The 27,804-nt window shown below is 38.5% G+C and overlaps 1 protein-coding gene across 4 annotated transcripts in view; it reads left to right on the top strand.

Annotated features, from left to right (window-relative positions):
• The window catches only part of sgcd (sarcoglycan, delta (dystrophin-associated glycoprotein)), a 409,702-nt gene that overhangs the window by 245,606 nt on the left and 136,292 nt on the right, over positions 1–27,804 (top strand). For all 4 annotated transcript variants that reach the window (XM_042008370.1, XM_042008372.1, XM_042008373.1 and 1 more), the window contains one exon: positions 11,020–11,205. In XM_042008370.1, the coding sequence (XP_041864304.1) occupies positions 11,020–11,205 (186 nt within the window). The remainder of the gene's footprint in view (positions 1–11,019; positions 11,206–27,804) is intronic.

Genomic DNA, 27,804 nt, shown 5'->3' with positions numbered 1-27,804 from the left:
CCTGCAAATGATAAGAACACATTATACGAAATATCCAGTTTATGCAGCAAAAGCTTGTGTGACCAAGTTCCTTGAGAAATGTTCTGCAAGTTGTCAGTACACATTACTTTATAATAAGACAAAAGCATAATTCAAGACTTTTAATGCTCACCAATTAGTTGTTAAAGTAATTATAGCTGTAATCGCAATCATTTTACTGGAATGTAAAGCTTCTTTTTAGCCAGCATCTACAGTGAAAAGCGATTGTTATATTATTATATTCAGTCCAGGCACTACAGAAAAAAAATAGCTTTAGCTCTGCAATCATTTAATTGTGCATTGTCAATGCCAAATAAACAATAAAATAATTTGAGCATCCTGACCATACAGAAATACACGTTATAATACATTTTATAATGCAGAAAAAAAAAAGGTTTTCAATATCTTTATTGTAATTTCACTAAATTAACTGTGGTACACTATGGAAGTTTTGATCTATATCAGTGGTACTTAGACTTTTTCTGCAGATCAACCTTGTCATCGACAACAATAATGTGAAGCCCCCTGCTCACCCCGATCCCGCTACTACATGCTCCCCGATGCTTACAAGAAACGTACGAAGAAATGTCCCACAAAATAGTCTTTAGTTTATCCGTGGCTATTTCATTAACTACAGTTAAGACCATGTCAGAGGCAGAAGGAATCATCAATTCCTCTGTTATAGCGTGAGGCATTTTAAACTCGGAAACTATTCAAACTACTTCATGTGAGCTTTTGATGAGTCGGGTGATTATTTAGTAAAACAACTCTGCTATATATGACAGGTGAGTAATTTATTTCAGGCTTTTGTTTGTGTTCAGGATGAAAAGTCCCGAAGTGACGTAACTGGTTTGGCTTCATACTGTTGCTATTATTTAAAAACATGCAACACACTGTGGTCTCTATTCTTTACCCACCATAGACCATAATCATTACCTGACCTGGTGAAGCCCAGGGCAAGATATACCTCATCGTATTTTCCTGCATTGATACATGCAACATGTCTTTTTCCTTTGAAAGACCTACTGCCATATGAAGAAAATACAGTAAATTTTGGTTTACAAACACTAAATCAGGGGTCTTCCACCTGTGGCTCCCGAGCAGCAAGTGGCTCTCTTGCTCTCTAATAAATGTGTAAACCTGAACAAAAAAAAAAAAACTAATTAATGTTTTTAAATATAGACATAATAACAAAGGCAGGTTTTTAGCATTTTTCTTTTTTTCATGAAATAATTTAATTGAATTTCCACAACATAATGATAATGACAATATGATAATTTCTCTTTTTTCTTTCTTTTTTTTTAACAACATAATTTTTCACAAATATCTACATCCCACAGAAGAAGGTCGGTCTATCCTATTTTTGTGAAAGTTTTGTTTTTCTTTATTTTAAAACCTAAAAACATAAAATTTTAAAACATAAAAAAGTGGTCCTTAAAAAAATAATTACATTTACTATAGTAGACATTTATGAAAAATGTTAAGTTGCCTTTTTTTCAAAAGGTCTCTTAACATTTGCAGCTCTAAAGGAGTTTTATTTAGCTGGCTGGGGGGAAAATGGCTCTTTGGATTGGAAAGGCTGCACACCCCTGCACTAAACAAATAAACAGATTTAGCAGCAGTTTTCTCTTTAAACAGTTAAAATATTTTTTTTAAATATATATAAAATCAAATATTTATGACAAAAAGGGATGACATTTTCAGGATTAACAAACTGAAAAGTAAAAAGTCAGCCGGATGAATTTAAAGCTGTAAAGCTGCTTCCTTCTAAACACAGAGGGAACAATATCTGATGAATATCAGCATCAGGCAGGATTAGAATCTCACAGCTTCTAGGTGGTGAGGAGAGAGAAATATTCACAATATGCACAATAACTTCCATCCATTCAGTGCTTCATTATCCAGATTTCTGGCCTATAAATTCTCTAACTTTACATTCTTAACTTGACTGTTTAGCTTATCCTGTTGCTCCTGCACTCTCCGCTACCAGAGGTTTTTTGATATCTTTACTATATTTACATATTTAAGGTCTTTTTCATGTTTTTTCGTCATTGTGTATGTATTAGATGTGTGGTGGCAAAGAAATTTCCCCTTTCAGGGGATGAATAAAGCTTTTCTTATCTTACCGGGAGTTAAGGGGTTAACATTTGGTTTTATGGGTGTAATGTCAGGTCTGTAAACATGTGTGGTATCCACAGAAAGTCCAGAATCTCAGCTAACAGCTCAGCAAAACAATTCCTATGACCACCAAACACAGTTAAGACAACAACCAATTACAAACACCAGGTACACAAAGTCTGAAAAAATTATGTAAACAGAAATTACGTCTCCTCGTGTACACCGACAGCATGAACATGGAAAAATGACTCCTCTACTGAAAGCTCACATCTCACAGATTCCACAACTGTAAGTCTCATCTCCCAATGACCAAGTGCCAGACAGAAAACCTCTCTTCATTTTAATAAACACGCTCTCTCCTGATTACAATGGACACACCGCTGCAGCAGGACCAGACATGGAGGAAGAGACATTGGACTGCATGTGGCTTCTCTGTGTTCAGACCCAGTGAGCAGCCCAGCCCACATTTTAGTTAAATGCCCTTGCTTTAGTGTCTGAATGGGCAGATGCTGAGATGAGCATCATGCAGTTGCTTTAGTGAAAGCAATTTTATTCAGCTTGCTTCTGGCCTGCAGTGTATCACTTTTCTCCACTGATGAAGTTATTAGGATTATAAAAGAAGAGGATAAAACCCTGTATTTTGGCACTGGTGTATCAATAAAAAAGAAGAGTTTGTGGGGCTCCAGAGGAAGAAAGAGGACAGTTAATGGCACTGTGGCTGTGATGGGAAACAATGTAGCACAAGCAGTCAAAGATCTCCTCTTTCTTTGTTAATGGCTGATGTGGGTGCACAAAGCAACAGGAAAAACAGTTATGTGCCATAAAAATATAGTTTAAAAAAATACCAACCGATACCTGTTGTTAGGTGACAACATTGAGGAGCCATTTAGAGGGCAGCTAAGACTCATTAATATTTTTGCCTCTGTATTTAACCACTTAAGAGATTATCTTCTGTTATCTTCTGTGACCAAAAACCACCACTTAAGTAAATGCTTAAAAACTTTTCTGTCAGCTGATCATAATTTATTTCCCTAAATCTGTTTTCCCATGTGTTAATTGGCCAACAACAAGCATCTGGCCGTTGCTGTTTGGTGTATTTATTAGTTTTGGAGGCGTTCAAGACCCAGTAATGGCACATCAATCTGCAGCAACCATCAGGTTCACGTTTTGTATAAAAGTCCTAATGCAGAGCAGCCTGGCTATTTGGCAGCAGGAATGACCAATAACATTTGGTAAAACCTCATTTCTCTCCCTAATCAGAGACAGACTTTGTTTGTGGACCACTGGGTTTTCCTCAGGCCCTCTGAATGAATAGTTAGCTGAACAAGTGGCACCATTGGTCAGCAGCAGGGGAGGGAAAAAAAGACTCAAAAGGCCAATGATTTGATTTGCCTCCAATTTGCCACTTATTTTCCTTCTCTCCGGCTCCTCAACCCAACTTTCTTAACACACACACACCTCCACTCTTCTGAGAGTGGCCATTATTTAGCTTCCACCCAAGCCCCATTTCGTTTCTCTGTCGGCTTGTACCCTTTGAGTTTATTGGAAAGCTATCAGTGCTCTTAGTGCATAGATGGAGAGTCTGTAGAAAGCAGAAGAGAGAGCAGTTACTTTTCATTACTACAATGCATTTATTTGATTTGTGTGACACTTTGTGAGGAGAGCAGATCCACAATATAATACAGTGTGTATGTAGGAAAAAAGAAACCAATCAAGCAATGAGCATATTTATAAAAGTTTGAGAACTGTTGGGAATTCGTGGTGGTCTGACTTTTAATTTCCCATCTGCTTGTTGACCTGCTGTAGAAGAGACATTTACTGACTGCATAGTTTGCATTTCCATTAAATACAGCCTGATACCAACTGTAAGGAGAGACTCATGGGATTTGAAATCTATTTCCAATTATCTTGATATATACTGTGACATCCATAGGAATGAACAAGCAATTAGGAATTTAAATATATATACAAATTCTAGTCGCTGCAGATTGCAGCTATAACAAGTTCCCCATCCTGGGAAGGTTTTGCATAAGATTTTGGGGTTTTTATGGGAATTTTTTTTTTACCTTTTTCCAGAAACATATTTATGTGGCCTTGCACGGATGTTGGACAAAAAGGCCTAGCTTGAAGTCTCTGGTCCAATTCATCTCATAGATGTTCAGGGTGGTGAACATAAGGCCAGTCAAGTTCCCCCGTACCAAATTCGTTGTTCCATGTCTTTATGGCCTTTACTTGGAATACATGGATTTAATAATTTTGAAGGATGTCCCAATATCTTTGGTATAATGGTGTAGGTAAATCCATATTTTTTTGCCTATAGAATGGTTTTCTGTCTCTCTATAGCCCCATTTCCGCTGAGTGGTATGGTTCAGGTGGGTATAGTTCAGAAGGGTTAAAATGGTCCAGCCTATTCAGGTGAGTGTTTCCACTGCAAGTCAGTCCACCACTGGTTATGTAGGGTTTAGAACAAAAGCCTAGTATCATGTTATACTATTGTAACTACAACAAATGTGACGCTATAAACAACAACATTGTATGTAATCCATTGTTTGTGCTGTTTGTTTCATGCTTGCCTTTGTTGTGGGCAGTGACATTTTTCTTTCTGCCAATTAACAGATTATATCATGTGACGCCAATAGCTCCACCCTAACTGTACCATTTTCTTAAGGACCTACAACTCAAGGGGGCCCATAAATGATGCAGTTTTGTTCAATTGTATAGGCCCCTTTTATAATGGAAACACACAAAATAGCGTACCGAACCATACTAACCTGAACTGTACCGCTCAGTCCTTGAGGGCTGCTGTTCTGCAGATTTTAGATGTTTCCTGCTTCAACACACCTGACCCCAAACCAAATGGATCAAACACCATGCAATTTCTGTACAATGACTCATTAATTTAAGTCAGGTGTGTTGAAGCAGGGAAACATTGAAAATCTAAACTACTGGACAAAAAAAAAAAAAAAAAAACTACTGATGGAGGAAACAAGACTCCATTGCCTCCATGAAAGTTGATAAGAAAACTTATAACGCAAGAGCAAAAAACTCCTGTCCACTGAGGTGTGCCGTTTCCATGCTCAGTATGAGGTGGAGCTGATAACGCCTTCATCCACAGCAGTGATTTTACAGGTGAGTAAAGGTTGAGTACAGGTTGAGAGATGGTTACGATTACTTAAATTCTTTTTGTGCAGTGTCCATATTACAACACAAAACCTTAAACAATGAATAATAAATGTGTAAACCTGAACTATGGATGTTAATTTCAAGCCTAATCATGAGTTTTTATTCTGGAACTATTTTCGATCGTGAGTGTAGCCGAAAAAAAGGAATCCTGAATGAGAGTGTGGAAAAATTTGAGTGCACTGGGTCAAGAACTCAGGTCTTTTGTATGATAGCCAGTGTACAAACATCTCTATCTGTCTACACCTTTCCATTTTTAGGCATTTGTGGCCATATCACAAGTATTGAAGATGTAGATTTTCCAACAAATCCTCTAGTTAAAACTTCTAAACATATGGTTTGGGTAGTTTTTAAGAGGTGCTTTCTGAGTTAGACATCCTGACATTATCCTGCTACTTCCAGTAAATGAAATATATTTGTTGTTTCCTGGTTGAGTTTAGCCAATGGCATCACTTTTTTAAGATTAAACATAAAAAGTACTCGGTGACAGTGAAAAATATCATGATTAGGACTCAGATGCATTATATGATACACTTTTACCTTAATGGACACCATTATGACACTTGACTGTAGTCATGTTGTAGGTTGGTGTAGCCTGTATAGACAAATAACCAATGCAACTTCACAACATTATGCAGAGAGATATTGATATTGTGACGGATGTAGTAACGAGTCAGTGTTGTCACGAACCAAACCAAGAAATCTGCCAGTCGATCTCCCGCTCAATCCTTCCCTCACTCGTGAACAAAACCCCGAGACACTTGAACTCCTCCACTTGGGGCAGGACCTCATTCCTGACTTGGAGAAAACACTCCACCTTTTCTGGCTGAGGACCATGGAGGTACTAATTCTCATCCCAGCTTCTTCACACTCAGCTGCGAATCTCTCCAGCAAGAGATGAAGATCACAGCCTGATGAAGCCAAAAGAACCACATCATCTGCAAAAAGGAGAGGCCCAATCCTGAGGTCACCAAACTTGATCCTCTCAACACTTCAGCTGCGCCTAGAAACTCTGTCCATAAAATTTATGACAAATTGCATGACCAGTTTTTCATGGGTGATCCTACCAGGGGCATAAAGCCCCTGACAGCATAGCTCTTAGGATCTTCAGGATGTGCAAACTCTGCCACCGCTGTAAGGTGGTGGCTGAGGGAGTTTTAAACTATAAAGGTTATATTGTAAAGCAGGGAGGTTGATTTTGTCTTTTTAAAATGCATTCATTAAAAGATCCTTTGATTTCAGGGATGAAAAACTGGAATAAAACATAACCTCTGTTTCAAACTTGAGTAATTTATTGAACAGAAGCCTGCAGAAGTTAATCTAGCACTGTTTCTCTATTTTACCACCAGCTTACTAAATTTTCCTGACATGATGTGATTAATTTCATATCAGTTTTGGGGTGGGTTATCTGAGCCTGTCACACCAGACAAGGAATAAAAAAAATCAAAACTAATCTATTGAGAGGAAATGGAAAACCTGTCTGCCAGCCTTTGTATCGTGTGTGTGGTTTTTCATAATCGGTTTTTATGGTGTAAACAAATGTGAGAGCAGTCCTGTCAACTGAACTAGATCCTGTTTAAAGGGGTGCCTGGACAGGGTGAACACGCTGCATTTGGTGTCGTATTTGAAGGTCTTTGCTTTGGCCTGCAGTTGGAAACAGAAACAAAGAGCGACCCAGAAAGTGGTGTGTTATTAATCCACGTGTACACATGCTCCGGCTCTGTTAGGATGTCTCCAAAGAGCTTATCAAACAGCTTGTGTTACTTTTGGCTTGTGCAGCTGTTTGTTGTGGCATCTGTATTTGTTTTAGAATAAGTCTGAACTTAACATGGTTTGTGAGCAGCAAATACTCCTGGTAGACAGCGAGACAAACTCCTTTGTATTTCTGAGTAAGCATCACACTATAAAAAACAATATTTAAGTTTGGCCAGGATCTGATGAAATGGGGAACAATTTCTCCTCCACATTTGATCCTATTTCAGATGATCACCACAGCTGATTCAATGAAATTTGTGACCCAAATAAAATAATTAATTATGAAATTGCAAGACCACCTGGTGTCTCTTTTGGCACTGCTTGTACAAACCCCAATAAAAACTACTGAAGCTATAAGTTCCAGTGTTTAACAAAATCAGGGCAATATATTAGTCAGTACAATGTTTTTATTAGTGTAGAATTCCATGAAAACGAGAGTCATTGACTTTCCATTACCTTAAATCAAGCCATTTATATGCAGAGTTCCTGGATTGCTTCAGTAGCCCAGAAGTAACAAACCAAACAGCTCTAATATGATCTTTCCCTAATTTTAAAAATTGCTTTCTTTCTTTATATATAAATATATATATATATATATATATTTCAATAGTTTACCCAGTTAAGTACATAAACCCATCCAAAGGCTGGGTTTCCACAAATGATAAATATCCTTTCTGATTTCTAAGCTTCAATGCATTCATTAAAAAAATGTCTGGTCTTGAAATGACTTAAAACAACTTGAAAGGAAGAATGGGACCCAAAATATAGCACAATTCCATTGTCTAGTTAACAAAACTGGAAGAAAATACAGAAGCACTGTGTGGAAAAATAAAATCCACCCTCATCCCTTCCACTAAGAGTTGAGAGTGTAAGTTGCAGCCACGTCATCATGAGCATGAGCTCCTCTAAAACCAGATATTTTGTCTCTTTGGTGCTCTGCAGTATTTATGTGTGTTAACAAAATGCCAAGGAGGAAAGACATCAGAAATAATCTTGGAAAAGTAAACTGTAGCAGCCCATGAGTCTGGGAAGACTTTTAAGATCATTTTCAAACTATTTGGGGTCCATAATTCTACAGACAAAATTGTTCACAAGTGGAAAACATTCAAAACAGCTGCCAGTCTTCCCAGGAGTGAATGTCCCAGCAAGTTCAGCTCAATGTCAAACTGTACAATGCTCAGAGAAACTGCAAAAAACCCAAGAGCTACATCTCAGACTCTCCAGGCCTCATCTAGTGTGTTTAACGTTAAAGTTCATGACAGTCTAATTAGGAAAACGACTGAACCAGTATGGCTTGTTTGGAAGAGTTGCAGGAGAAAGTTCTCTAAGGACAACATGAACAAAAGGCTTAGGTTGTCAAAGCTGCATCTGCACAAACCACAAGACACTTGGAACAATGTCCTCTAAAAAAGACCAGACAAAAATGGAGATGTTTGGAGAACACCAAACACAGCATATTAAAACACCTCATAGATAATGCCAAGCACAGTCGTGGGTTTGTTCTGTAGCTACAGGACCTGGACACCTTGCAGTCATTGAGTAGACCATGAACTTCTCTGTATAATGTGAGTCCATCTGTCTAACAGCCTAAGCTAGGATGAAATTAATTAATGCAACGGGACATTAATCACAAACACATCAGCAGACCTGCAACAGAATAAAAAAACGAAAAGAATCAAGATGTTGACATGATCCCGTCAAAGTCCAGACCTCAACCATGAATGCTGTGGTGGGACCTTCAGAGAGCTGCAAACCTCAATGAACTAAAGCAATGCTGTAGGATAGTGGAGAGGTCCAATCATTTCTTCATTTAATCCTGATATGAGGGACTTGTTAAAATATGTACTTTTTCTTTTTCATGATTGTAGGTGTTTTTTCTTCTATAATAAGGTTTTTTTGCCAGTCGTTCCTTGTGACTGGGTTACAATTTAAGCTTACATTTTTTAGTATTTAAAACCTATTGTCATGATCTCTGGGTTTTTGGTTTAATTCCATGTTCTGTTCACTTCCTGTTCATCATCACACCTGGGTTCATTTGCAAGCTTGCCTCACCTGCTGGTTTCATTTATTCATTGCCAGATCGCAGTCATTACTTTCTCTTTCTCCAGTCTGTTTTTATGTTTTTTGGTATTTGTTTCAGTATCCTGCTTTAGCTACGTCTTTGTCTTTTTACTGTTAAATGTTTGAATCCATCCGCCTTCCTCCTTCCTGGTACTGCATTTGGGTTTACTTCCTCCACAAAATGTGAAATCCGTAATAGAAAGATGGTAGTACATTCAGTATTTTGTATATAATGCACTCTAAAGAGGACATTAGTGAGCTTATGTTTGGATTGTTTTTGGCTTTTTTAAAATGACTTTTAATCTACTTTGAACTCATTCCAAGAAATAACTAGGCTAACATTAATATTGTTGAGCACCATCCAAATTTAGATGACAGTTTTGTTTATTTCCCTCAAAAAAAAAAAAAAAAAATGTCGTTGTACAAAATGAGATTTCTGCATTTTTGCTGACTGGTGTATTGCTATCTCCTCTGTCGCCTTCAGCGCTTTCGCACTGGGCTCCCATCTTCAGCCATTTGTTTCAGTTAGTGGGGTAATGTCTGAGGTTGTCAAAAACGATTGCTTTGGTGGTATGAGGCTCATAGTCCAAAGCATGCTGGATAGTGAATTGTATTTTTCCACAGAGTTATGAGACTATTATTACAGTGCTAGAAGTGAACAATGCCTTCTCATCCTCACAGGCAGACAATTAGAATCATCATTAATCGCTACTATCAGCACATCAATGCAGCAGAGGGGTTATAATAGAGTTATAGACCACTTATAGGGTAATCAGTCAGCGCAATTGCTTACTAAACTGTCTGTCATTGTGCCAGAACTGAGTGGCCAGTCACTGGCTCAAGAGAGGGGATTTGAGTGGGAGTATATGAGGAGAATGTTTATTGTATATTATTTGGACTAATTTCGAGATGTGCCCCATTTCTTATCTTTTCCACTGATGCTATTCAGAGCTGCATTAGTTTGTAAGCACCTGTGGGTGACTTCACTCTGGAGGTTGCGGTAATGGTGAAATACTTGCAGACCAGATCACAATAAATTGCTGATGTTGTTCCTGCTGTCCTTGTAGCAGCTTGTGGGACATTTAGCAGCTAAATGATAAGGAACAGCTCTACATATGGAGTTAGATATTAGCTAAATATTGTCTAAAGCATTTACCATTACAGCTGTAACTTCAGTGTAGTTGCAACTTCCTACAGATGTCCTCTGGTGTTCTTGAGAGAAAAAAACAATACAGCATTCATTAAAAAGAAATGTCATTTAGGCAGCAAAAGTGCATGCCCACTGGGGAGCTGTAATCCTCTATATTATGGGTTGGACCACTCACTGGCTGCAGATGGTCCAGAATGCAACATCCCGTCTTCTGTCTGAAACCAGAAGAGGGGACCATATCACCCCCGTACTGGCTTTCCTCCACTGACTTCCTGTCACTTAGGATCCAATTTAGGACTTTATTGTTTGTTTATAAGTGCCTGTATGGTTTGGCACCCCCCAAGCTTCCAAGCTTTTGGAGGTTTTAACTGTACACATCCCGACCAGAGAAACACGTTCGTCAAATCACCTGTTTTTAGATGTACCAAGAACCTGCCTGAAGACAAAGAAACCTTTTCTGTAGCAGGTCCAAGGCTCTGGAACGCTCTGCCCCATCATATCACATGTGCCAATTCGACTGAGCACTTTACAATTCCCTTTCTTTTAATGATGCACCTATTTCATTTGGCTTTTTGTTAAGTATGCAAATCTGTAGTTCTGTACAGCACTTTGGGCACTTGGCGTTTTTAATTGTGTTATAAAAATGTGACCTGGAAAGAGACTAACGTTCACTATTGTTACAGTCAACATGAAACCTACAATCATAATCATTTGTCATTTCTTCTGTTTCTTCTCAGATGACCCAGGAACAGTGCACTCATAGGAACAATGTCCAGAGTTCAGAGAAACCACAAGTGTACAAAGTGGGAATATACGGCTGGAGGAAACGCTGCCTTTACTTCTTTGTCTTGCTGCTGATGATCCTGATCCTGATCAACATGGCACTAACTATCTGGATCCTCAAAGTCATGAACTTCACCATTGTAAGTAATCTTTTGTGTTTTTTTTTTTTTTTGTTTTTTTTTCTGTTGAAAAGGTGTTTTTATTCAGCCTTAAACTCAATTTTCACTCAAATACCAATGCTGATGTGAAAAAAGTGCAAATGTTTTTCTGGAATAGTGATGGAACAGCAAATCTCTAATGAGCTTGTTTAGCAACTGACACCACTTTGTTACCAAAAATAAAATAAAATAAAATAATAATTACAAACACTGTTCTTTTGTGTTTGAACATTTGCGTTGAACATTAAAGGCTAAAAGCATTCCTGTCTGTTGGTTGGGACACCAATGAGTTCAGAATGACCAAGAAAGAGCCAACATTGGCCTGGCTTTAACATGCATGTTTGTTTATGATATATATTTGTTACTGGTAATAATTCAGAGTAGTGAAACCTACATTTTCTTAGTATTCCAAACTAAGTTGCCCCAATTAGTTTTCCAAGATAATCAAACCTTTGTCTATGTGCCCGAAACCCAGCAGTTTTCTTGTCAATCCATCCATCTATTTTCAATATCTGCTTTTTTGGAGTTGCTTCGAGGTTCGAGCTAATCCCAGCTCCAAGAGGCAGAGTGCTCTCTGAACAGGTTAGCAGCTCATCACAGGGCTGTAACTTGTGAGATGGTGATGTAGTTGTAGGATGTTGTTTTCTCTTTGGAGCACATGATGTGACTTAAATCGTGATGCATGGTTGATAAAATGTGTAAGATTCAGCTATGCTGATTTTGTAACATACACAACTCTAAGCAGTTCTAAGCAGTACTATTCATTCCCAAACTTCACAATTACAGGTTAGAGCTCAATAGACTAGACTAGATTAATAAGAGGAATGAAAGTACCTGCACTTCATTTGGCCTGTAGCGACAGCTACTAGTGGTGCATCCTTCACAGCCTTTTTTCTCCCAGCTGCTTTCTTGGAGCAACAAAGCTCTGAAAAGTTTTTGTTTACCTCACTTTAGTAGAAATATGACAAAACCAAATACATTAAAACCATGTATGTTAAACAGTGACACTAAAATTCTGTAATATTTGATATTCATGGATTTTTAAGGAGAGTGTACCTGCTGGAAAACAATAGAGCCTAAGATAGTTGTTTTTATTTTTTTTCTTTTACATTATTACTCGGTCAGTGTTAACGTTCACTAAAGGTTCCTATGATATGCAAACTTAGTAATTTCAGAAGTTTAAGTGTTTTAACATCCTACATTGCTGCTATGGGAAATTCTCGTTGGCTAGGTAGGTTGTCCCATTTCACGAACGGTAAGTGGCTTTGGAGTGCACGTAGGATACTCCGTACGTAGTCTGTGCACTCCGACGTGTGTTGACCCTGAATTGGGACACAAACATAAAAGGAGGCAGTGCAGTAGACATTGGCTGTCTGGGTAGCCATTAAACACATTGTGGCTTTTTCTTCGTCTTTGTTCCTTTCGCGGGTCGCACGTCAGCTACAGTGCTCAGCACTACCCCCATGGTTTCCAGTGGTACCACTCCAAAAACAGACCAAATTATGCACATAAAAGACGCAGAAGACGGACAAAAAGGCTCTCTATCTTTAACGTAGAGCGTAAATGTACCTTTCGCCTTTACCTTTTCTTATGGTTCCACAAAATGTAAATACATGAAATACTGAAAGCAATGTTCAGTATGATTATGTAGCTGTGACAGTTAAAACCTTTTTAATCTTAAAACCATCATATCAAATTAAGAAAACATCTGCTCCACACACACACAATATATATATATATATATATATATATATATATATAGTTTCTTGAAAACTTCTTGAAACTTTGTCACAACTCTTGACACTCATGCTTTGTAATTTAGTCCATTAACTTCTTAAATCACCGTAGTATAATTTATTTTTGATGATAAACATTTAATTTAAAATTCCTCCTTACAGCTATGTTTTAATCTGAATATTTTAATTTCCCCCTCCTTTGTTACTATCTGATTTGTGTTTTAAAAAAATCCCAGAACTGTTTGTCTTCTCTACTATGTTGGCATTTAGTCTCAGAGAACAGACCAAAGGGATAAAACCTCAACTCTAAAGCCGTCATGCCTCCATCTTTCTTCTGCAATATCTTTTCTTCCTCAAAACAAATACGTAGATATGATGCAGCATCACACAACAGATGAATTTTGCTGTCATTTGTCTTATATAAATATATACAGTAGATCATTTTCTGTGGTCTGTTGCTGATAATCATGTTTTTGCTGGACAATCCAGACAGTTTTAAGTTATTCATACTGACATTTGCATTATGTTGAAACACATTGTACTGACTCTTGTTTTCAGCTCTTCGCATTTACAAAAACCATTTATGAAAAACAAACATTTTTGAAGAAAATGGGTTTTAAGTCATAGAGCCCATGTTTAGAGTTCTTGCTGCCTTATTCCACAGAACCCAATCTGCCTGTAAATTACCATACTGGTGAAACAATATTCATAATTAAGTATGTCCTGATCCAATCTCATTACGCACCCCAATGTGCTAAACATGATTAAAAAATTAAACATGAGACAGAAAATACATACAGTGCTGCATATTTTTAACATAACCAACGGATATAATAAACAAAGCAGATTAACAATGAAAAACTCCGATTTATTTGATTGAATAAAAACGTTTTATAACCTTAATTTATTCTACATTTCCTCATGCTGCTTGACTGGTAGCATTGTGCTGGTTTTTATCGATAAGATCTTGAGGGACATGGTCAGTACGCATGGACGGACAGTTTAATAATGTTGTGAATGTGCTTGTGATCCCAGTGGGATGAGATGAGGAAATGGATCAAGAGAGGAGCGGAAGCCCAGTGGCATCAGTGGTTTACAATAAGGAAATACAAGAAACTATTGATTGTACAAAAACTGAAACACGGACTGACATGAAATTATCCAACAGTCAAATGTAGACAAAACCCTTTATACACAGAGAACCAATCACAAAATGAGCAGCAGGCGAGGCGATCAGCAAAAGAAAGCAGGTGTTGCAATGATGGACCAGAATCAGGGAGCAGGAAGAACGATGAATGAAAACACAGGAATAAACTCACAAAATAAAGTCAGGGAACAAGGAAGAGCTCAAACTGACAAGACTGCAGTAGAACAGGAACAAAAGCTCACTGATTATGACAAATGTGAGCAAAATCTAAATTTTGATTTAATTATGCAACACAGAAAATGTGGCGACAGCTACAAACTCTTCTAATAACGCGTTGAACTCCTCCTGGTGTTTTCATAAAGAGCTGTGTCGTCCTCTCAGCTCCTCACTGCACACAAACATTCACATATCTTGAGGCTCCAGTTCCATCATAAGAAACCCCAAAGGAAACCCTGAAAATCAGATAGACTGTATAAAACGTATGCAGCATAGTCTGGGATTAAATTTAATTAAAAAAACACTAAAAACAAAACTAATTACAAGTAAGTTTGCAGCTGGAATCTAATCAGACAGCTGTTTTCTTTTTGGAAAAGACCACAGGAGCTTGAGACTTTCTAAGAAAACATAGTCGACTTTAAGCCCTCTGCAGTGCTGCTGCAACTCATCCCAAACCTCCGAGTCTGACGCCGTCTTCCTCTCTTTCCCACTGTTATCTTTCCTTTTTACTATTTCTTCCTGTCCCCATCTGTTTTACCCCCTCAGCTCCACACCTCGTCTTTCTCTGTCTCACAACACGCCATGCCTGTGATGAGTCGGTGGCAGTACGACACATACAGAGCACGCAAACACGCACACGTGCTTGTTGTTGTGAATAATACATGAGGTCGGCTTCGCAGCAGGGCTTTAATATGAGATCTACATAAATCACAAGAGTTTCTCAGATGCTAAGCCGTGTGTGCTGACGGAGAGCTGCACTCTAGGTGGGTGTGTAATGTTTTTAATGTGTCTGCTTGACAGATTTATGGAATTATAAAAACATTTCAGATGTAGTCCATGAGTTTGAAAGGGAAGAAATTAAAGGCAGAGCAGACTAATATTTCCACTTCTTCCACTCATACCCCAAGTGATGCTGGAGTGACAGTGAGCATTAGTGGTGAGGTCGGCTGCAAGTAGAAAAATGACTAAATCAGCCATTAAATTACATTTTTATAATGAGAAACGCAGCTCCAAAGTCATCACCTCACCTGAGACCTTGAACAGAATAAATAGAAACTGATCTACAAAATATTAGGACAGCATTTATCTGAAGTCTGCAAGAAGTGGAATGAAGTTGTTCTCCCTGTAGAACTCTAGAAAGCAAAAACAGAAGCACAAACACAAGATAAACAATAGACTTAAAACCTGACTCACTCCATTCTTATTGTTGATGCATTGAACAGGGAGAGGAGTTTACCTTGAGCTCGTAACAGAGGGATCAGAAGAACAGTCTGTAATCTTGAAAAACTTTGATGCACCTGCCTCAAACATCTTTGTTTTATTAATTACTTAACTTTTTGCACCAACTTTGGGTTTAGTTGTTTTTTTCTATTATTGTTTCGCCTATCATGCTCTCTGCACAGACACGCTACAACATAAGTTGGCGGTTGGATAGCTCTGTTGGCAGGGTATCTGGCTCCCATGCGGAAGACACGCTTTGGAGAAAAGCGTCTACTAAATGACTGTAGAATAAATATAGAGCTTCACAAATTCAAAATACCCAGCCTGGCACCCTCACCATCTATGTTATCAGGTCCACTTTGCTAGTACCAAAGACCTCCTTTTTCCTCCTGAACTGCCTAAATTCTTGGCTTCATAGATGGAACCAGGTATTGAAAACATTCCTCAGAGGTTTTGCTCCATTTTGACATGACAGCATCACACAGCTGCTGCAGGTTTGTCGGCTGCATTCATGATGAGAATCTCTCGTTCCACCACATCCCAACGCTGCTCTACTGGACTGAGATCTGGTGACTGTGGAAGCTGTTGGAGTCCAGTGAACTCATTGTCATGTTCTAGAAAGCAGGTGGAGATGATCTGATCTTTGTGACATGGTGCTTTATCCTGCTGGAAGTAGCCATCAGAAGATGCTACACTGTGGTCATAAAGGGATGGACATGGTCAGCAACAATACTCAAGTAAGCTGTGGTGGTTAAACCAGGTCACGTTGGTACTAAGGAGCCCAAAGTGGGCCAAGAAAATATCCCCCACACCATTACACCAGCAGCAGCCTGAAGCGTTGATCCAAGGCAGGATGGATCCATGTTTTCATGATGTTTCCACTAAATACTGAACCTAGCATCTGAATGTGGAGCTGAAATGGAGACTCATCAGACCAGCAACGTTTCTCCATCTTCTATTGTCCAGTGTTGCTGAGTCTGTGTGAATTGTAGCCTCAGTTTCCTGTTCTTAGCTGACAGGAGGCTCCCGGTGTGGTCTTCTGCTGCTGTAGCCCATCTGCTTCAAGGTTGGACGTGTTGTGTGTTCAGAGCTGCTGTTCTGCAGACCTTGGTTGGAACCAGTGCTGATCTGACTTCCTGTTGTCTTTCTATCATCTCCAACCAGTCTGCCCATTCTCCAACAACGAGTAGTTGAGCAGGTGAACATAAAGAGGCCAGTGAGTATGAGTGCCCACTGGTTTGGATTTCTATGCAGACATATCTGACTGGTTTAAATCCCACTTGTTGGATGTTTTCTAGCCCTGATGAAAACCACTGGCTGAGAAGCATTAGTCAACCATTAAAGCTGCAGAGACCCAAGTGTTGCTTGAGTTCAGACTTTTTTGTAAATCACTCAGCAAAAAGAGAACCCGTCTCTGCGGTGCATCAAAGGATTCTATCTTTTTTATGCATCTACTGACAGTCAGAACACAAACGGACCTGTTCCCACATTAGTGCCTGCTGTTTTCTATATCCGCTGGCAATGCTCTGCTCTGGTATTTATATAAAATGTGTGTCAAGTCCAGTTTGAAAGTGCCACATTCCACAAATGACTCCTCGAGAACAGATATTAGAAAAGCTCGTTTATTACAGTTATGAATATAGTGTAGTTCATACAGAGGAGAAGTGATGTGATCAAGTTTGTGTGCAACTCAAAGGACTGTGTGAGGGAATGCAATTAAAAGCTTACATGTACTTGTATTTTACTTCAAGACTTTAGTTCGGGATCCCACCATTACCACCTTGGTTGAACAATCATGGCATTTTTTAAACACTGGTTCCAAATTTGCTCTTAAATATTAAACACAAAACTCTGGCGGTATTGGAAGTTTAAACAGAAACGTGGTCTGTAACCGTCTTCATTACATCTACAAAAAGTCAGTTTTACATGATCTTTTATACGAGATTATGTTGACTTGTAACTCTTCTCTCAGTTTACACATCTTGCCAATAAAATCACATATTTGTTTAGTAAAGTAACACATTTGACTGAATAATCATGGAGCTGAGTCACTTTTCTGTGATATTCTCTCTTAGGGGTTCTGAATATGGGTCCCCTGGACCCCCAAGGGGGCCCCCAAAGAGCACAGGGGGTCTCGTGGCTTGACTGTTTAGAGCTAGTTTGATTTAAATTAAGGCCATGTCCACACAGACGAGTTCAGATTTATTTGCTTAATTTTTTTAGTATTAAGAGGTTTTATTCACATGGAACAGTATTTTGGGAGCATAAAAACGTCAACTTTGCACCAGTTCTTTAATGAGTCATTTCTGAGAAATGTCACAGTGCAGATGGTTTGTCCATTTTGAGAAAAATACGATACAAAATTCAAGGTTAAATGTTGATTATTGCCTTAACTTTGTTTTTTATCAAAGAGAAGGAGTCAGACAAGATTCATCATTCATGGTGTGAAGCAGCTAATGAAAGCATAAAACCAAGCATGGTTTCAACACGGGGCGGAGGGGCGGGGGACCACAGGTTGTTGGTAGTTGCATGAAGGGGGTCCTCAGGGAAAATAGGTTGGGAACCATTGTGTTTCTGATCGTTGCCAGATCTGTCATATGGCATCTTAAAGAAAGTCTTGTAATTTTCAGTTATACGAGGTGCAGTTTTTGCTGCAGCCTGTAGAGTTTTACTTCCAGGACTTACATAGTCAGTTTCTGTTCACTTTCATCTTCATTTAGTGTTTGATTTGGTTGATGCACTAAAAACGACTTGGTTGCTATTTGGGCATTAAGAGAACATTAATGCTTCTGCGTCATTACAGAGATTTTTATCTATATGGGCAAATATTTATCTCAGTCTGAACATTATTCTGGCTGCGTTCGTACATATGGCACAGTTTTTCATGACAAATTTTAGAATTCAACTGTAATGGGGCTGATATTAGTGGTGAAAAAATTATTTATATAGAAAATGAAACTCTTACATAATGGATTAAATATTTATATTTTGTAATAGATATTAAACTTAAAAATGCAGATTAAATGTGATGCAGCTGGAAATTTTTGTCCTAAACAGACTATGACCCTTGAAACTGCTGTTTAGAGCGTTAAAATCCTTAAAATTATTTAAATGTGTGGTAGTTTTGAGAAAGGCAGGAGTTTTTTAAAGAAATTTATGTTCAAATAATACAGAGAAAACTTGAATATGTTCAGTTTTATAGCACTACTTCTGAAAAAGACAATTTGTAACAGCTTAAGAGCGTAGTAAACTAAAGAAAAGAACAACAGTAACAGTATCACAGATGATATAAAAGGCAATTAAAACAAGCATTTTTAACACTGATCGACCTTACCTCTGGTCAAACTGGTAGCGACACTGCTCCTAGCCATTGCATGTTTTGTGAATGCTTTGCATTCGTTTCTGAGGATGTGCACAACTTATATTTTTAGACTTGATCTGAATCTGATACTGAAATATCAAAGCAAGTTGAGACACTAAAGATGCTGGTTATATTCTACTTTATAAACCAGCATAAACAGGGTGAACAAATATGTTGTTCAGTTCACCACCTAAAAGAACAACATGGCATTCCAGTGCCTTTAAACACAGCGTATACAGCTGATACAAAGAAATATACTGCATATAAATGTGTTGTTTTGGTATGTACATTGAAGACTTCTGTGTTTTTATTTGGATTTCGCAGCAGTACATATAGAGAACCCAACTATTTGGAATTTAAACCCTTTGTTATGTACAACTTCAGCTCCTGGGAAAAGGTTGGTTTAATCCCAGTCCAATTCAGCTGTATTTGTATTTTGAGCATTTATTAAAAAGGAAGGTTTTAAGCCTAATCTTAAAGATAGAGGATGTCTGCTGCCCGAACCAAAACTGGGAGCTGGTTCCACGAGAGGGGCCTCCCATTTTACGCCTAAACCTGCAGTCTGGGAGCAAAGTGCTCTGTTGGGGATATGTGGAACAATGAAACCTTGATATACAGTAGAGACTGGTCATGGAAAGCTTTATATCTGAGGAAAAGAATTTTAAGTTCTATCCTTGATTTAAAAGGGAGCTAATGAAGAGAAGCTAAAACTGGAGAAATATTCTAGTTCTCATCAGAACCCTTGCTACAGGATTTTTGATCAGCTGGAGACTTTTCCGTCCATTTGTGGGACAACCCATTAATTAGTAATTGCTCTAGTCCAATCTGGAAGTAACGGAAACATGGACTTGTTTTTCTGCATCACTCTGAGACAGGATGTCCCTGATTTTTGCAATATTACATAGGTGTAAAAGGTGGTTCTAGAAACCTGTTTAATATGTGAGCCAAAGGACAAACCCCGGTTGAAAGTAACTCCAAGGTTCCTCACTGTAGTACTGGAGGCCAACTTAATGCCATCTAGATTAATTACATAGCTAGACAATTATATTTCTGTTTTTCAAGTCCAAAGACAAAAACTTTAGTCTGTTCTGAATTTAGAGGGAGAAAATTCAGTTGTCACATTTAAGGTATAACATTTCTGTTGCATCAAAGTAAATGCTTTGGCTTTTTGGCCATTCCAAAACATTAACTCGATTCTCTTTTAGCCATTCTTGGAAGATGGACTCATGCTCTTTGGATTGTGGTTTTGCCGCATAACAAACTGTTTTTTTTAAGATTCAGGTCACTGACAAATATCCTGACATTTTCTTTAGTTTTCACAGGGATGGTGCAGGATTCACCATCCCATAATGGTGCTGAACCATCTTTGCCCAGATGCAACCAAACGGTGGCATGACTGTCTGATATCAGTCCTCTGGAATCTACTTTGTTTGCCCCACATTGCACCTCAAATCACACATAAGCACACAAATAAAAGTAGTCTTTCAAATGAAATGTTTTTCCTAGATTTATTTATTTATTATTTAATTATTATTAATTATATATTGTCCTTTACATATGTAAAATATCAGATAATTTGTTGTAGATAAAAGACCAAGTTAAATGTTTTGTCCACATTAAATGTGCTCTCTATGTTTACTTTGAGGACTTGAATAAACTGGTTTAAACTTCATTTATGCACATCAAGAAAATTCTGTGATGGCCTTCGGTTTTTGCTTTGGTTTTTGGTAATGACTTTGCTTCCAAAGGGTGTTGATATGTATTTGGGTCTCATTTTAGACTATTTAGAGAATAGGGAATATACAGTAATAGAATAAAGACAGCTTTCCAAACACAGTAACATCACCAGCCTAGTTTGTATGTAACTGTAAGTTTGCAGACATAGAAGAAGATATGCTGCATATAAATATATATTTTGTTATATGATCTGGAGCTTCAATCAGGCTCAAACTGAATGTAATTTGTGGCTGTAAATATACAGTACTGGCACTGTGTGGGTATATTTGTGTGCACGTCTGCTGTTGTGTATGGCACTGTTGAGTGTTTGCGTGCCGCCTGAGAGCTCAACAAGTATTACATCTGCATTTTCAGCCTCCCATCATGTTAAATTGGCCTGTTGGTGCAGCACGGCCAGCAAGGGGACATTCAGGCTCAAACAGATTAAAGTGGCTGCACCTCATGTACATGGTCTACAGTCGGTGTGGTAATGAGTTAAACAGGGGTGAGTGAAGTATTAGCTGCTCTGCTGTCAGGGTGTTTCCACTCCAGCAAACCAGGCCTGTTCATTAGCCGGAAAAACGGCCCGCTGGGATGAAAGGGCGATGTAATGGAGAGACTTCAGTGCTTTTAACATTTCACTTCCTCTTGATGGTGTGAGCCTCATCTGCAGTGCATACCCACATGGACATAAAAATACAATAAGTCAAAAAGAAGCATTGTCCCTTGGGGATTATTTGTTACCCACGGGTGCAACTGGTAGAAAATGACTTCTTCCCTTTTACTGCTGCTATTTTCTGAGAATAGGTCATTCACTGTGAGTTACAGATGGCTTTTTTGCCATTTAAATTTGAAAGAACTTTTTCAGAACATGGCAGCCTTGTATGAAGACTGAATAGGACATGACACCTTTTGATTTCTCAATTTCATTAGGAAATTGTTTTCAGGAGGACCAAGAATTATTCACTTAGTTAAAAGCACCTCCTTATTGGCTGTCCTTTGGGCAGAAACAGAAAATTATCACCTTTGAACAGTAAGAAATCTGTCTGGTCTGCTTTTTAATGCACAGATGTCAAACTCTGGTTCTCAAGCACTGCTATCCTGCAGGTTTTTTATTGTTTCCCTGATCTAACACACCTGATTCAAATTAAAGGATCATTGTTAAGAACTAGACAACATGCTGTTGGATCCATTTGATTTAAATTTAAAGTGTGTTGGAGCAGAGAAACATCTAAAACCCGCAGGATAGTAGATCTCGAGGATGGAATTTTGACATTCCTGCTTCAAAATAAACAGCACTGAGCAATTCATTGCCAGAAAAAAGTAAATTTGTTGAAATAAATTTAAATGAGGGGAAAAGTGGTTTGTCCAATTCTAAAGAGTTTGAAAGTGAATATTTGGTCTAAGCAGCTTCATTCTTCAACACTGTCTGAACCTTCTTAGACAAGCTTTCTGTCATTTCTTTGTAATGTTCAAGTAATGTTCTCCAGGATCCTTGAAGGACTTTCCAAAGCTCTTCTTTGGATGTTTCTGCCATTTGTTCCGTTCTCTGTCCAGATGATCCCACACTGATTCAATAATGTTGAGATTTGGGTTCTGAGGAGGATCCATCCCTCCATCAGACCTGTTGCCACTGATCTTCAGTCCAGCTCTTGTCTCATGTGGCATACCTCAGCCTTTTCTCCCTGTTTCCCTTAAGAATGGCTTTAGCCACCCTTCTATGGAGATCATTTCAAGTGAGGGTCAGATGTATCTTCCAGGTTTTGTTTAAGGTGTTTGCTTTATTTGTTCCTTTCAGATCCTGTTCATCCGCTAACAGCTGTTTGGGAATCACCTTGTTGCTGCTAAAATCCTATTTTCTGTCTGTCAGACTGCCTGTCCTTTGGCATTTTAAATAGATGCAACTAAAAATCTTTTAAAGATTGTCTTTAAAACTGTTTATCTGATAAAAATATATAGAGTGAGGATTGGATTAAGAGTTTTGCACAGAACTTTAAATATATTTTTGATTTGTTTTCATCACACAGTGGAGTAATTTTGGATTCTTCCATGAATACAAAACGGTCTGGCAGCTTAATATAAAGAATAAAAGGCTGTTTTGTGTTTTTTGCACAGTAGTATGATTATATTTTTCATTTTGATCAAAACACTGAGTAATTCTGGACTGGTGTTTTCAGGGAGGCAGATCAGATACAGTTTATGTGTTTTTCATATTAACATACATTTTCCAGTGTGTCTTTGTCTTGATTTATTTATTTTTGGGATTTGTTAGAGTAGATAAGGGCAGTTTGCTTAGTTCCTAGTGCTCCTAGAGATTAATGAGAGGAGGGAGAGATAAAGAAAATAATAAATGTTTCCTTTCGTTGTGTCCATGCTGGAGCTTTTACTTAAAGCAAAATGAGGTGGATTGTTGTGACTGTGCGATGTGGATCACTGATCCTGAGAGACAGACTCAGAGCCTTCAGGATGAAGTTTGTTGAACCAAAATCCTCTGCTTTCCTGAGTCTTTCCATACCCATGGGGCAAGCTTGACCTTCCTGTTTTCAGCACTCACCAGTTCCCCTAAAGTTCACAATCAGATGTTGTTAATTCATGTTTGCCGGTTCACTGTGAGGTATCTTAATTTATGATGACGATTGGCTGATACTTAGAAATAAAAAGAATACTTTTATAATTTAGTTTATGTTTAAACATTAATGAATCGATACATATGACTAAAGGACATATCACACCAAAAACCACAGATTGTGATACCAGATGAAAAAACTTAGATGAAACCAGATGAAGGACCATAATGAATGCTAGTTCGCAAAGTTAAAGGAAATGATACTGTGGCTAATTCTATCCCCAACCTCTGACCCAACATGTAACTTTTCTCATAATCTCAATTTTAAGATTAGGAGTTCTGACAAGGACCTTGCAGACATCTGGAGTCTTGGGGCACCTACAGGAAGTCTATGATAAATTTAAGTGCATAAGCCTAAAGGGCTAGGAAATATACTTGTTGTGTACGCAAACATGCATGTCAGCATTCTGTACCGTCTGTGTATATACTAGCTGGACGCAGCCAACCGGTAGAGGCAGTACACAGCACTTGGACACTTGAAAAGTCTAATCTGCCAGTCACATTGTATTTCTGGGGCATTTTCTTTGCCAAGTGTCTGCATTAACCTCCAAAACGCTTCTAACCTGTTGCGAGCTGTTTGTCACTGTGCAACGTGGAGGAAAAAATCATTAAGACGAGAATAGTTGCGGACAAGGTCAGAGAGACACTCTTCATAACTATCCGCCATTGTGTTTATCTCTGACTTGACTTTGTGTTTATGCTTTTGTTTGCATGAGCTTTGCCAAGGGGAAGCTTATGGGTATAAGGCTCGCTTGCTCACTCGCTCGCTTGCTCGTTCCTTCGTTCGTTCCTTCGTTCCTTCTCAATCATGGAATCTATGTAATCTTGCTGGACCTGACCGGAGGGGACAGAAAAAGAAGGAAAACCACAAAAAGAAGCAAAAAGGGAAAGCAGAAGTGACATAATGCAAATACAACCACGCCTCTACGGTGGCTAGAGGCACACCAGGGCAGCCCAGAGACTGGCAATCAGCTGCAACTCCACAGCACAAACCCAAGCTATCCCACCCCGAAGACGACCCCAGTACCACCCAGGGGAGAACCCCAGCCAGAGTACCCCGCGGTCTTGGGGCACAGGCCCCAGTGAGCCAAGATCGGCAGCTGCCGGCCATCCAGGGTGGCCCGAACGAAGGGTCTAGGCCCCAGGAGCCCAAGGATCCCCCCCCCCATTGGACGTCTTTGCCTTACATGAAAGAGGCTAACATAGACCCCAGGATTTCAACATGATCTCGGCGGTGTGCACACCAGATATCAGACAGCAGAAGAGGACTACTGAGACAAATTTACTAACTCATTGGAGGCTAATTTGGGCAGAGTTTGCTGGTCCACCAGCAGTCTGCAGCCAGACATATTAGCATGACATGTTTTACATGTGTGTGAAAGTGCTCCTGAGATATTTACTGTGACTTTAGAGAGACATAAGCCACCATTAAGGTGATTTCTGTGGTTATTTGAGGAGGAGCATGTCAGACTTGACTCTGCGTGACCTCCAGCAGCAATGCTTCATTGATTTGTCCACCAATTTCCACCTTTTTTCTCATGGCCTTTCCTTGGTAGTCCTCTGGCAGAAGAAGAGGAGAGAGTCTGAACAGCAGCAGCTGTTAAAATAAAACCTGAAACAACCTGTTAGTTTTGTGAGACCCTACTCTGATAGAAAGATACACGCTGCGGAAAGGTTTGTTATATTTCCAGCAAAGGCAGGAGATGACCTCAGAGCCGCCGAGATATTTACATCCTCCTGTAATCTGAGAGAGGAGTGTCAGCCATATTTATGGCTCAGAGAAAAACACACACAGATCTTAGATTCACTCACACACACACACACATACACACACACAGAGTGCTGAGCTAAATTCAGCCTGTCATTTAAAGAGCTGTGGTGCTTGGTGAGCTGGTTTATGGACGGAGTGATTTGGGCCTGTGCGGTGGCAGCTGGAGAAGCTTCAGTCAGCCTGAAAATGGTATCATTTTCTATTAACCTCTGGGTGAGGCTGCTTAAGGTGTCCCACAAGCAAATTACTTTGTGCTGTTTTCAGGACTTTGTTATTCTTCCTTTACTCACTCACTTGATACACCCCTCAGGATAAACACTGCATTACTGTGAGCAGAAAATTGTGTTTTCAGATATTTAGAAACTATTTTAATTTTGTGTTATCACTGACAAATGTTCTAAAGGCATTTAGAGACATTTCGAAATACACTAATAGGAAACAAACCGTTTTTACACTGATAATGTCATTTTAAAAAAGTTATTAAATAGTTTTTAAATATTTACACTTATCTGTATTTTACAGCTGACACAGGTGCAGAAAAACAGTTTTCATGTAGAAATGTAGAAATGCATTTATTTATTATTTTCTGCAGATTTATAAAGCCAAGTAAATGTCACAGTTCATGGCTGTGCATGGCCTGGTTTTCCAGAATTTCTGCAGAAACCCAGTCAGTTTATTAGTTTGCACTTAGAAACACTTTCACTAAAAGTTGTCATTAGAGCTGACCCAAGGCATAAATAAACAAAGCAGCCACTTGGGACTCCCATGCTCACTAACAGCTCAGTAAAACCATTTTTATGACCACCAAACATCAAACACAGCAAACAACTGAAAGACCAGGTTCACAAAGTTCGAAGAAATAAGTAAATACAAATTATGGCTTCCCATGTCCACCCGACGGCACAAACACAAACTATTCCTCTACTGAAAGCTCACATATCACAGATTCATGTAGACCGAGATTCACCGAACCAGAGGCAAAAGAAGGCCCAATTTATGCTTCGCGTTTGTAAAAGATAGTCATATAATGTCTTACCTTTGCTGTTGTGGAAATTGTGATAAATAAATGAAGAGACAATTTCTCACATCAACAACAGAATGTGTCAAAGACGGTGCAGCCCATGAAGTAAAACAAAATGAGAAGCCACACATTTAAAGAGACAGTGTCCTTACAACACTTGAGGTTGCTGGGTAACGTAACAAATCTTTACCATGAACCTTAGGCAACAAATCCATATGGTGAATGATGTTCCTGGAGTCCACTACACAGTCTTGCTTCATCCACCAGGATACAAGCTTTTAACATATATATATATATATATATATATATATATATATATATATATATATATATATACATACATACATTTATTTATTTATTTTAAGCATGCTAGTGTGTCAATCCTGAAAATCTAACAATTAAAAAAAATTATAGTTTACACAATAATACCAGTTTTAAGAACAGTGGAGCACTCTACATGTTTATCCCAAATGGTCATTTCTGTGGTGCTGTCAAATACAAGTTAAGTATGCCACATCCTTACATCACTTTAAACATTAAATTATTATCAAAGCAATACTGGACCATTTGTCTGAATTTGCTCACACAGTAAGGTTAAAATCCACCACCAGAATGGTGCCAGTGTGAAGTAAGCAAACTACAAATAATGCAAACTAATGGGTTTAATAAATTTTCAGTATATAAAGCGTTCAAGCACCAGCAATAGTTAAGCGCCAGTCATCCGGGGGGCCCCAAATCAAATTCTGCTCAGGGCCCCATAAAGGTTTGGGCCAGCCATGCTTGTCATATTCATAAAAAAAGCTAAAATAAGGAGGACAATTTCACTGAATGTGAAGCTAAAATGAAAATAGAGGCAAGAAAGTGAGTTGTATAGGACTGCCTTGTGATGGAATCACAATCAAAAGAAAACTTTGATGTGAAAACAAATAAGACTTAAAAAGAAACCTGCAGCGGTAATAAAGGAATCAAGGTTTTCCAACAGTAGAGTCTGTTTCTTTTTTAATGTGCAACTACAGTTACAGCTCACAACCAGAAGGGTAAATTGATTCCTGATTAAATAAGTATACTCTGCATTCTTTTATCAATGCTCCTTGAGTACACAGTGAAAATATACAGCTGCTTGGTGGTAGGTTATTATGATCAAATGAAAGATGGCATCTCTTAAACTTTGCAATTAATTGAATATAAAATCACTGTTAATATTATATTTTCTCATTAAATCTGACTCTGAAAGAAGAAATTTACAGAAGGTCTTACGCATACCTGAGCTGCAATTATTCTTGTCACACATTCTTTCTTTAGATATCTTGTACAGCATTTTAACAAGACAGTATTAGTTATGTGCATAAACTCTGCTTTTAGTAATTTTCTAATTTCTGTGTATTTTGATGTAATTTCAAAGGTTACAATAATTACTTTAAGAAAAACTCTAAAATGGACATCAATTCCGAGCCTCGACAAATCAACATCCCTGGTTCTGCAGGGCCGTAATTTTCCCTCTGATTGCATCCCGCCTTCCTCTGAGCAATGTTGATAAGCTTTTTCATGTTTTTTTTTTTTTTTTCATGGAAAGATGAGTGGGTAGTGAGAAGTCAAACAAAGAATATGATGTGAAGAAAGAGGGCAGCTGGGAGTACTAATGATGGTTATGAGCATCAATGGTTTTTACAACAGCTTGAGGAAGGGACAGTATTCCCATGGTTTGTCTGTTCTTGTCTTTACTGACCACTCTACTGAGTGTATATTCCTCCAGTGGTGTGTAATGA

This window comes from Melanotaenia boesemani, chromosome 15 (assembly GCF_017639745.1).
Source record: "Melanotaenia boesemani isolate fMelBoe1 chromosome 15, fMelBoe1.pri, whole genome shotgun sequence".
NCBI lineage: Eukaryota > Metazoa > Chordata > Actinopteri > Atheriniformes > Melanotaeniidae > Melanotaenia > Melanotaenia boesemani.
This window is presented reverse-complemented; position numbering and strand designations above follow the sequence as displayed.